This window comes from Conger conger, chromosome 2, assembly GCF_963514075.1.
Source record: "Conger conger chromosome 2, fConCon1.1, whole genome shotgun sequence".
Taxonomy (NCBI): Eukaryota; Metazoa; Chordata; class Actinopteri; order Anguilliformes; family Congridae; genus Conger; species Conger conger.
The window spans coordinates 49,133,444-49,145,714 of NC_083761.1; the positions used below are offsets into that span (position 1 = coordinate 49,133,444).

At 43.6% G+C, this 12,271-nt stretch overlaps 1 protein-coding gene across 2 annotated transcripts; it reads left to right on the forward strand.

Annotated features, from left to right (window-relative positions):
• The first annotated feature begins 1,840 nt into the window (after nt 1–1,840).
• LOC133122072 (PAT complex subunit CCDC47) lies at nt 1,841–12,270 on the forward strand. 2 transcript variants are annotated; one of them, XM_061231759.1, is made up of 13 exons: nt 1,841–1,977; nt 3,675–3,955; nt 4,249–4,341; nt 4,692–4,866; nt 5,257–5,378; nt 6,090–6,155; nt 6,249–6,350; nt 6,896–7,006; nt 7,226–7,311; nt 7,418–7,476; nt 8,438–8,547; nt 8,949–9,116; nt 10,687–12,270. In XM_061231759.1, exons 2-13 carry the CDS (start codon nt 3,683–3,685, stop codon nt 10,765–10,767), a joined length of 1,446 nt encoding a protein of 481 aa, XP_061087743.1. In that variant the 5' UTR covers nt 1,841–1,977; nt 3,675–3,682; the 3' UTR covers nt 10,768–12,270. The 2 variants fall into 2 exon arrangements, with proteins under 2 accessions (XP_061087743.1, XP_061087744.1); XM_061231760.1 differs by lacking the exon at nt 1,841–1,977 and adding an exon at nt 2,064–2,178.
• The last annotated feature ends 1 nt before the right edge of the window (nt 12,271 follows it).

The window sequence follows — 12,271 nt, forward strand, 5'->3', positions numbered from 1 at the left end:
CAAATAAATAAACATCATAAATGGCATCGATTATGACACCTGGCCAACTAGTTCATAGCATTGAATAAACTTCGGTCAACTGGCTATAGTGAGATTTTTATACTATGGGCTGTATATTTAGCATGTGCGTGTGCACTACAACTACAGTGGGCTCCAGAATTATTGGCGCCCTTGATAAAAATGAAGCAAGACTATTTAGTAAACAACACAGATACTGATATATACGTTATATTTGAACATATAGGAAAACAATATACAGAGAAGAGCCTTCAACAATAAGTTTCACTATTGAATCTTCTTCCCCACAGTGGGACAACTGAACTCAGATGTAATAAAATCGGTGTGTTGTACCAAACTGTAATAAATAAATATTATGCTTAGATTTACTTATTGTGGTTGTATTAATTTTACAATACGAAGTGTATATTTTTCTTTAGACAATTTATTATGTGTATTTCTACGGGACTTACATTTTAATGGGTCATAGCGTTCACTCTTGAATAAAGTGAAATAGAAATGTTAGCATCTGAGGTGGTCAGTTTATGTCCCCCCAGTAGGTGGTTGATAATAGCTCTGTGATTTGGAGACAAGACTGAAGCTACAGTGAGGCCTTGTAATGTGATGAAACTGTAACCCAACATCAGCCACATGAGCCCCTGCCTCAACCAATCAGAGATCAGTCCGCTTACTCAATGCATTGATTCAGTGATTTTTGAGGTCTTTTTGGGTCAGCCCAGAAAAAAATTTGATCATGAGAAGTAATGGAAATGGAAAGTTGATCATGAGAAGTAATGGAAATGGAAAGAGACAGCTTTTTGGAAACCGCATGCTCATCCTCTTCAAGACAAACCTGATTTAGCTATTAGATAATGGTGGTTCTGCAACTACAGGAACTTTTGGCTTTGCAAATTTTAGAAAAATGTATCTCTTTATGCATCCACTTGGTCTCAAAGACCTTTATAAGGAAGATTTCTTTCACAAATTTTCATCATATGCCTCTAAAAAATATGTCCTTACTGCAAAAAGGAAAACTGTGTTTCAAATATGTATTTCTTGCATTTCTGGGGAAATCTTGGGATGATATGCAATGGCTTCCTTCACTGTCATTGGCACAACTCTGGTCTTCTTGTTGACAAACGCTAATAACAAGATTGTATCATTCCCAGCAGGGGCTGATTGCTCATAAAATAGGCATGAAAGTATTTTGCACACACAGAAGCCCTCTCTGTTTTAATGGTCACTAGCTATGAAGCAAGATGCTCTTTAAACAACAGGAATGAAAACATTTTTATTCTGTTTATTTATATACAGAAACAAATGAACCAAAATTCCAGAGATTTTGAAATCCCGCCTGAATGGATATTTTCAGGGTCTGAAAATATCCATCTTGAATAAAGTGCACCTCTGGCTAGCCTAAATAACATGAGACAAATTCAATCAGTTCTCACCATCTATTCAGCCCAGCTTCTGGTCCAGCTGTTACATGTCTCATCTCCTCATTTCCATTAGCTACCACAACTTGTTTCAAATTCAAACCTTGTTTTTCATTTTCTGATTTTAAGTTTAAAAATAAGCTAAATTAGGTTTTGAAAAAAACACATTAAACATTGATGAGCAGTTGGCTAATATACACATTGGCAAAGGGGGTCTTTGAAGGTACTGGTTTCTGACCGGACTTGATATACAATGACTATATATTTGGGATTTTCTTCAAAATATAAAATATATATAAAGCATTTCCACTTTGTTTCCCCGTTGAACTCTATGGTTTCCCCTAACTCATGAATATCTAGTTTAAAAACAATGACGTCAGACGTTCATTACGCATTTACGTAGCTACCGTGCTTTCACGCAGCCTGTTATACCAACAGCACGAGCTAGCTAATGTTAGGTGGTAACGCTGGTAAACTAGCTAGCTTGTTTCCTTATCCGTGTAGTAACTGAACATAGGAAATCATCAAACAAACGCACAAGAAGGTAACTTAATTAAATACATAATGGAGATTAGAGATACTTAATGTGTTTGATGGGTATAAAAGATACGGGATCAGCTGACGAAGTTTGTATTCGCAACAGACTGAAATGCACCCTTGGTAGTAGCTCACTAGCTTCCATTAGCCTTTTCGTCGCTGGTGTTGCTCTGAGGCAGGACGTCAAGTAACTTGTTAAATCATGTTAGTAAGTGAACGTCAGTTTCACTATTTTCAGCCGATGTTGACGTACAATATTACACATGCCGTTGGTTGATTAGCTAACATCCACATTACATTGCAAAAGTAAAAGCTATCTAGTTAACTGTTTGAAAACTATGCCATAATTACCCAGAATTCCAGGGTGGCATTTCCTAATCAAAATTTCAACATTAACGCTATGCCTAGCCTAGTCGTTTCAACTGAATTTAAGTGACGACAAGCAAATGAAGTTAAAAATAATGTTGTTAGCTAAGCGAGCTGAAGTATTGGCTATAGTTCGATAACGTTTCCTATTTTTCGTAACGTAGCTAACGTCAACTAATGTGTATAGCAACGTAGCAAAGTAACGTAGCTAACGTTATTGTTCATTGGCTATCCAAACTTAGCTGAAGTCATTTGGCTAGCTAACGCTTGACAAGGCCATATTAAGGTTAACTAAACGAATAGAATATAATGGTTTACAAAGTAACAGCGCTTAATGTGTAGCTAGCTAACATTAGCAATCAATGTTCACCATTCAGGATTGGAGCCAAGCACTCTTGATTCGACTCCTCTCTAGGTTAACGTTACCGGTTCCCGCATGCGCATTAGTGGTTAACCTTTGCGGATTACTAAGGGTATTTGTGTAGCTCATGAACATTGCTTTTGAAACCATATTCTATTGATTGTATTCAGCACAGATCCCACCGAGCGAATTTCATAACTACTTTATTAAACGCAAGGATCGAATTCTGTTCTACTGGTGACCTTATCTAATTGCTATCTGCACGCCAGACACTATCCACAAGAGTATGTATCTACTATAGTAACGTTACTGTATGAGATTGAATATTATTAAATATTTTAGTGTATACTTGCATGTTTAGGTAGTTAGTAGCTGATATTTTTATGTATTATTGTGTGTGATGCAACACAGTTGATTTTGTAGGCTGATGGTGGCGATTTTTGAAGAAATCTTAATATCTGTTTGGACACATCAATATTCTGTATGCAGAACATATGCAACAAGGGGAACCTATAGTCACTAGTGGGTACCTAACCCTGCTCCTAAAGAACTGCTGGGCATGCTGGTTCAGTTATGCATATGATTTAGTCAAAGAGTTAAAGCAGCTGATTAGTTAACTTCCCTTGCATGGTTTCAGAGGTCTAAACGAGTTTAAGATTTTAAGGGGTAGACATGCTAAGATAACATTACATTATTGGCATTTGGCAGACGCTCTTATCCAGAGCGACATACAGTTGATTAGACTAAGCAGGAGACCATCCTCCCCTGGAGCAATGCAGGGTTAAGGGCCTTGCTCAAGGGCCCAACGGCTGTGCAGATCTCATTGTGGCTACACTGGGATTAGAACCACCGACCTTGCATGTCCCAGTCATTTACCTTAACCACTACGTTACAGGCCACCCAAGATAACACAGCTGTAGTTTATATATCCTCCCTGTCTGTGTGCTGAAAGTTACTGCCTCCTTTCTCTCCCCCAGGTTTGATCATGCGAGGCCTACTCCTCCCTGCTCTGGTGCTGCTCCTTGCCCTGCCCCTCTCCTGGGGCCGGTACGACGACTTCGATGACGGAGAGGACCTGGCGGAGTTCGACGACAACGACTTCGCCGAGTTCGAGGACATGAGCGAGGACCCGGCCGGCGAGGCGGAGACGGCCCCTCCCCCCCGGGCCCCGCCTGCCGCCGCAGAGCAGGACGACGAGGACGAGGCCACCGTGGAGCTGGAGGACGGGACGGACGACTTCGAGGACTCCGAGACCCCGGTGAGCAGGGGGCCAGTTGCTGTTCACATAGAGGCCAGCCAGCGCTGCGCTGGTAACATTTACATCACTACATTAGCACTTCGAGGATTCAGTGACCCCAGTGAGGAGGGGCTGTTTCACACATGGAGGCTAGCTATTACTGCCTGGTAACATTTACATCAATTGGCCTGGTTTAGTTTCAGCAGGTTAGTCTCAACCCCTGCGGCAAAGAGCTTCTAGAGAAGAACATGTATGAAAGAGTCTGGCACCTGGCTGACATTTCCCATTTTCTTCTGCCTTTCTCTTTCTTGCAGGATGAGGATATGGACAACAAATATGACGCTGAGGAGTTTGAAGGCTTTGAGAAGTCCAACCCACCCTTCAAGGATCCCATCAACATCTTGACGGTAAGAATCTCATTTCTCACATGACTTGTGGAAAGGTTGTTACCGTTCTATGAATTTACTACATTGAACTCTAGCGCAGTTCCCACTGGGACACTGTCTAGTATCGTGACTACGCCTGGTATTGGTGTCAAAGTCAAAATTCTGGTATGGTTTGGTAACACTCTTTGGCCTGACTGATGGAACTAACACCCTCCCCTGAACAGCCATTTACTCCTGCCCTGCTCTCATTTCTCTCTCAAGGCCTTCCATGCCAGTACGTTGGAAACCGCTGCACACTATATTTATAATGTAAACTATACCGGCCATCACCACTTAACATTCTCTTTATTTTCGTGGTGTTCCCTGCTTAGGTGCCCTCCCATCTGCAGAACAGCTGGGAGAGTTACTACATGGAGATCCTGATGGTGACCGGGCTGTTGGCCTACATCATGAACTACATCATCGGCAAGAACAAGAACAACCGGCTGGCACAGGCCTGGTTTAACTCGCACCGGGAACTGCTGGAGAGCAACTTCGCCCTCGTGGGTATGACGTGCAGAGAGAGGGAGGGCCGGAGGGAGGGAGCGGGAGGTTTGGGTTGGGCTGGGAAACCTCTGGAGCTTGTTCATTGACAGTCACTGGTTTGCATAGTGCTCTGGCAAATTAAGGAGCATGTCCATTTTCCTGCTTGTAAGGGTATTTTTTTAAATATAAATCTGGGTCATGCTCACTTAATTTCCCATAGCAATTTACCTGTTATGGGAATTGCTATGGCCTGTGGTTGTAGCAGTGAATTTTCATAGCTGAAGCCACCAGAGGGATACCGGCATTGACACCGGCTTTGTGCTCGGTCTACAAACTATACATAGCTTCTCTCACAAGGCCGGATCTCAGGTCCACATTGTCCGTGCAGTGTCTGATGGCGTCTGTTGGCAGGGGACGATGGTACCAGTAAGGACGCGGTGAGCACTGGGAAGCTGAACCAGGAGAACGAACACATCTACAACCTGTGGTGCTCCGGCCGCGTGTGCTGTGAAGGCATGCTCATTCAGCTCAAGGTGCCAACTGCATTTCTGCCTCTTTACTACTCAACTGTCTGTGAGATGGAAGCCTTATGGCTTCAGATACGTCAGTGGTTAATGTAACTATTCAAGACCCGTACAATTTGTTGCTTGGGATTATTGGTGTGCGATATAGCTTTTACGGTACATCGAATAGTTTTTAGTGCAATAACAACCATCTCTGTCAGGTGGTGGTAGGTTTCGTTCCTTCTTTTTGTCTTTAATCATACGTCATACAGTAACACATCTCTAAACTTCAGGGAAATCCGGGGGAGAAAAAACATCCCTTGTATCTATTCAATGTTGGTTAAATGAGTTATTAGTTTAGAAAAACACATCGCTTACGTTTTCGCTCTTCATCCTTGTAGTCATGTTTTTATCTACTACATGGAAACGGCCTGGCCCCAGTCATATCAACATTGAAACGATACGAATGACGTTCTTCCCGCGGAAGCATTTCACTTTGGCTCTGAAAATTGGAGATGTGCTACCGCATCAGGTATGATTAAATAAAAAAAGGCTGAAAGAAGTCTAACACCGCATGCCGGGGATGGTGGTTACTGCCGTTACAAAGGAAATGTTATACTATGCTATGTCGCCCAGCCCTACCTGGGATGTTAGTGGTGAAGGTTATATTCTCCACCTACAAAAGAAAGGGAAGCGTAGGAGCCGTCGTTGACCCCCGGTCTGTGTGTTCTGCTGTTGTAGTTTCTGAAGAGGCAGGACCTGCTCAACGTGCTGGCCAGGATGATGAGGCCTGTCTGCGACCAAGTGGTACGTACGCTCCCTGCGCGAAAGCAGAGAGGCTAGTGGCACCGTTAGTGCACCCTGACGTGTCACTCACTCCGCTTCTCACAACTCCCGCAGCAAATCAAAGTGACTCTAAACGACGAGGACATGGACACCTTCGTGTTTGCGGTCGGCACCAAGAAGGCCATGGCGCGGATGCAGAAGGACATGCAGGACTTGGTGAGGCACAAGGAGTGGTGTTGTAAGGTCTAGGACAGGCAGCAGATTACATAGGCTGCTCATGCAGCAAAGAATAACACTGAATCCAAAAGAATATACATTATGATGTCATTTTGATATCATCCTGGCTGACGTTCGCAGTATTTCCGATTAGATGTGGTAATATCAGTTGAAGCTAAGGGAAAAGGTTGTCATGCACATCCAACCCAGGTAGGGTACAGGTGCAGGACGAAAATACACAGCTGTCGGAGAACTCGAATCACACAGCAAATGTATTGATCCAATAGGTATATTCCTGCTACGTTTTGACCAGCAAGGTCTTTGTCAGGCAAAACTCAGTTGAATACACTTGTGTGATGCTGTGTTCGGGATTAATAGCATGTATACATATAAAAATGCATTACCCGTTATTCTAATTTTGGGTGAGGGGGGGTGTTTAAAGCGTAGTAATGCACATTCACTTTTAGCCTGCGGTGTGATGTTCGAGCTGTATGAACCTGGAGGTGCCTGTGCGTATAAATTCAGCGTGTGTCTTTCGTCTACAGAGTGAGTTCTGCAGTGACAAGCCCAAGTCGGGGGCTAAGTACGGGCTGCCAGAGTACCTGGCCATCCTCTCTGAGATGGGGGAGGTCACGGATGGAGTCATGGACAGCAAGGTGAGGGCACGCAAAGTGTTTTTAAGAACATGGTTATTGGTCTGACTTGGTGCCAGATGTAATTCTCTCAAAATTTTGATGAATGAGACAATGATACAGAAGCGGAAAAATGAGTAATGAACGCAGTATTATATTGCGGGTATAGTGCTAATACTTTTGAGCCAAAGAAATCAGAACAGAGTGTGTATCCTGCTGACATGGAGTTTCTCTTTATTTCAGATGGTTCATTTTCTCACCAATCATGCTGACAAAATCGAGTCCATCCATTTCTCGGACCAATTCTCTGGTCCAAAACTTATGCAAGAGTACGTGAGTCAGTTTCCCCGACGCTTTTCACTGTTCTGTATCTACTAAGCAAGTGGTGTACTTGTGACTCAGGTTCCTGTTGCATTTCTTCTTTCTTTCTCTCAGGGAGGGTCAGCCCTTGAAGCTGCCGGAGACTAAAAAAACACTATTGTTTACATTTAATGGTAAGAGCTGGCTCCCTTTTCTGCTTTGACCCTTCGTTCAGTCAAATTCCCTGCACACACACAGAATGTTAACGGTGTTCATATACAATTCTCTTATTTGCAGCTGATTTACTCCAGCAATTTGCTAATGCTAAAGGCAAGCATCCTTTGTTGTGCATCTTGTAGTATATTAACCCCTTATGGACAGATGCAACCTGCGGATTACATCTCTTAAACATTGTTTTGTCAAAAATGACCTGCCACTATGTTTAACAGCTGAGAACCCCCTAGGTTAAGCTGCTTTATAAAAAAAAATTTCTAATGTATTTTTAGTGCTTTATTGGATAGAACAGTGTAGAGAGACAGGAAGAATGGGAGTGAGAGAAGCCGGATTCAAACCGCCGACGTCGCGACTTGCAATGAGCATGCAGGGCGGCCTGTAGCATAGTGGTTAAGGTAAATGACTGGGACACGCAAGGTTGGTGGTTCTAATCCCGGTGTAGCCACAATAAGATCCGCACAGCCGTTGGGCCCTTGAGCAAGGCCCTTAACCCTGCATTGCTCCAGGAGAGGACTGTCTCCTGCTTAGTCTAATCAACTGTACGTCGCTCTGGATAAGAGCGTCTGCCAAATGCCAATAATGTAATGTAATGCATGCGGTTTAGTTCTCAACAGGCTGCGCCACTGAAACACCCCTGAGCTGCTTTATTTTAGGGGTTTAGTGGAGCTGGGTAATTTTTTACCCTTAGGACAAGGAGTATACAGAATGTTAAGACTACACATGGGCTAAGACGGATTTGATGCCAGAGTTGTATTTGATCTTATGACTATTTTTTAAAGACACATGACCGTTGAAATGCTTTGTGATTCCTAGGCCTTTCTATGGGTTTTCTATAGGGTGCCTTAGTCCATAATAGGTTAAGAGAGGTAAGTGATAAATGCTTGTGGGGTTGTTCATAGTTGTCCCTGTGTCTGCCAACAGTGCCTGGGATGGGCAACACATCCCCCAAAGACATGGACACACTGCTGCCGCTCATGAACATGGTCATCTACAGCATCGACAAGGTCAAGAAGTTCCGCCTCAACAGGGAGGTGAGTAGATCTCTGTGCGTGTGGTCGTGCGTTTCCGCATTTACTCGTCCTTGTGAATGCTTATATGACAGGGGTGCACAACTCCGGTCCTCGAGGGCCCGTCTGCATACCGGTTTTTGTTCCAACCAATAGCCTTGTTTTTAATTTACTGACAGCCCTATAAATTACCATGGTTCAAGCCTGTACTTGACCACAGTAAACATTAGGATAAACTTGCAGTCTGCAGCTGTAGCCGGTACTACATCTGACGCATGTCAGATGAGATTTGATTGAGTCAGTTAAATAATTAAAACCAGAAGTTGGCACAAAATCCTGAAACGGATCGGCCCTTGTCGCGCACCCCTGCTGTGTGAGCATTCCGGCACCTTCCAGAACGTTCTGTGCTCGGCCGGTGTTTCCAGGGCAAGCAGAAGGCGGATAAGAACCGGGCGCGCGTGGAGGAGAACTTCCTGAAGCTGACGCACGCACAGCGGCAGGAGGCGGCGCAGACCCGGCGCGAGGAGAAGAAGCGCGCCGAGAAGGAGAGGATCATGAACGAGGAGGACCCCGAGAGACAGCGCCGCCTGGAGGTCAGCTGCTGTCCGCCGTACACCTCACAGACCACATCACAGACCAACCTCGTCCGCTGTGCTGGCGGACAACCCGTCCATACAGCTGAATGGGTTTCTTCAGCCAAGAAATATTGTTTTTAATATCTTAGGTCAGCTACCACACATAGAAATACAGTAATAAGATTCATTATGGCTTATTATATTTAGGACTAGGCTAGTTGTTCATTACGTTGTAGCTTATTTCCAGGTTATCACCGCTTTTGTGTTGGCAATGCGTAAATCATCAATATCAGTAGGAGTTGAAGGTATAAGAAGGCTACGTTTGAAGTTAAGTAGCCTAAAGCAGGTATAAGCCAGTCCTACAGAGGGCACACAGCAAGTTCCATCCAACCTTTATATGAAAACGTATATTGACTGGGCGCCATCATAATAATTTTTAATGGATGCCATTTAATCTAGGCGCCGTTTAGCCCGTGTTTCACCTATAAAATGAACGGGTTGCTATGGCCACTTATCCTCCCAACACAGCCGAGAATCTCGTTGTCAAGGAAGTGGTCACGTGATTAAGAATGATCCATTGGGGTTTAACCCTTTCACTACCAATATGGCCATATGGCACTCGGGCTTAACTACCGTAAAATCCCAAGAGTGCCATGTGGCACACTCAACCTTACACCTTTTCACCCAGTGCAGATGACTGCTATACCATTGTTTTGAGCCCCCATTAAAGCCCTACTAAATCCTCAACTTTCTCAACCAAAGTCCAAAGCCCCTTGGGATTTGACTGGAGCCATTTCATACTGGGCTTGGGACTGAATGGGCTAATAACCCTTAGCAGCCTTGAGTACCTTTACATCAGTGTGTTCTACTGTCATGGAATAGATCATGTTTTCTTTAATGGATACAACACCCGATATCTTAGACATGTTACGAATGAAAAGCCTGACAAAAAGAGTAAAGAGTCAAGACTGTACAATATACAGGCACAGCCTGTCCTCCGCCCTGGCACGTATGAACGGAGATGGCGAGCAGATGGTGCCTAATGAGCTCTTGTTAGGAAGCTGGAGCCTAAATTGCTCCAGAAATGTTTTGCCTGTTAGTTTTATGCATTGCCTCTGCAGTTGGCCACATTTTGTCCATATTTGCCTCAGTGATTAGTTATCCTCTTACGGGGAGCAGTCAGTCTATACTCATTTATGTAAGATGTATTTGTCTTTTTTACAGGAAACTGGTATGAAGAAATCATTTGAATTTTGAGAATGAAACGCGCACAATTTCAGGAAGAAAGTACAATTGCCGGATAGATCATTATCAGAAAAAATTCTCACTCCCACAGCAGTGCCATTAATGGCTACAGCCTCGCCATCAAATCTGTATAATCCAATTATCCTAGTACTTAACAGTTTAACCTCCTGGTGTCGGTTGCCCTTTTAGGGATTTATAAAGTCATCTCGACTTCAGGTCAGTGTTTTAAATGAGTCTTTTCAGCAGGCCTGTGTCTCCTGTTGTCGTATTTAATGACACGCCATTGTGACGTACCGGTGTGACCCGAGTTGACCCTCCCGCCCTGTATTTGTGTGACCTTCAGGAGGCCGCCCAGCGCCGGGAGCAGAAGAAGATGGAGAAGAAGCAGATGAAGATGAAGCAAATCAAAGTCAAAGCCATGTGAAGCCGCGCGGACGTACGGACTCCAGTCCCAAGCACCGCAGCCGTTCCCTCCCTCCCCGTGCTCCCTGCCGTCTTATCATTTCTCTCCCGCAGTAATCTCATCTCACCGTACGATACACGCCGTTTGGATCTCAGGCCCTGTGCTGCACACCCACCCCTCCTGCTCTCGCTGTCCCTGCACTTCCTTTCTCCGGGGTTATTATGTTTGTGCCTCCCGATAGGGCCGCACGATATCCAATCACGTTTGTTTTTGTTTTTTTAAAGCTTAATAAGACTAACTGCTGCCATGGGGCCTGTTGTCCTAATTTATTTTCTTTAATTACCTGCTGAGGTAGTGAAGAACCAGAGGCCACGTGAAATGCTCCCAGGAAGAAGAAAAAAACGCACGGATATCTGTTGGGTGCTAATGACAGTCAAGCAGCCATTACAGCTTGTGACTGGAAAAGCGAATCGCATTATCACATGGAAGCACAGAACTGAATGCTGATTGGCTGTCTTCTTGACATCCAATAAATATCAGTAATGTATTTTTTTTATTTTATTATTTTTTTCTCCCCTGGAAGCATTTCACATGATCTCTGACATTGGTCATTTACTCCTGCATCTGGTATGGTTGTGGTGTTGTGGGGGAGAAATAAAACGAAAGATCACCAATACGTCCCATGGTGGCGGTTATTCTTATTGCGCTTAAAAAAGTGATTCTATCGCGCAATCCTACTTCCCATATACACATACCTTACCCAGCTGGACATTAACTATACAGGGTGCATCTGACCGCCAACACAGCAGGGCGGGGAGGTCAGACCAAACCCTTCCTGCAGAACATCGGCTGTCTGAGCCAGTCATTGTAGGGATGAGATGTGCACGGCTACTGCGTGTGGTCTTCCATATCACCTTTTCACTCAGCTGGCTTTGCTGTAAAACGGAGAGCCTGCGGCCATCTTATTTATGCTGCGGAAATGACATTTTCTGGGGACATTTCTGTGCATTTCATGCGTTTGATATCTGTGCATGAGGAATATTCATATGAATCAATCAGGGAGTGGTCGCTTGTCTTTTCATGAAATTTAGTTTGAAGAGGGATTTCCAAGTTGAGAACTACTGTTTGTTTAAAAAAAAAAAAAAAAAAATGTTTTGTAAGATTGTCTTGTTTTGTAAGATAATAATGTTGATTTGCTTTTATAGAAGGTTGTTGAAAGATCATCCACAAGTCAGGATGTACTACATTGGTAAGGGAGCGTTAGAATGTAATTTTTAAGTTGGTGACGGGTATGTCCGAAAAGTCCTCCAGTCCAAATTGAATAACTTTATATTAATATCAAGGTAAAGCAAACTGTTCATTATCATCTTGCTTCTAAATTATTGTTATTTAAAAATTGTATACACATTTATGCAAGTGACAATATTTTAATCAAAATGCAAATCATTGGTAGCTTTCAGAAAACTTGGATGTCTGTATTCCACCGAGGCAAACGATGAATTTAATAAAATACACTAAAATCTGT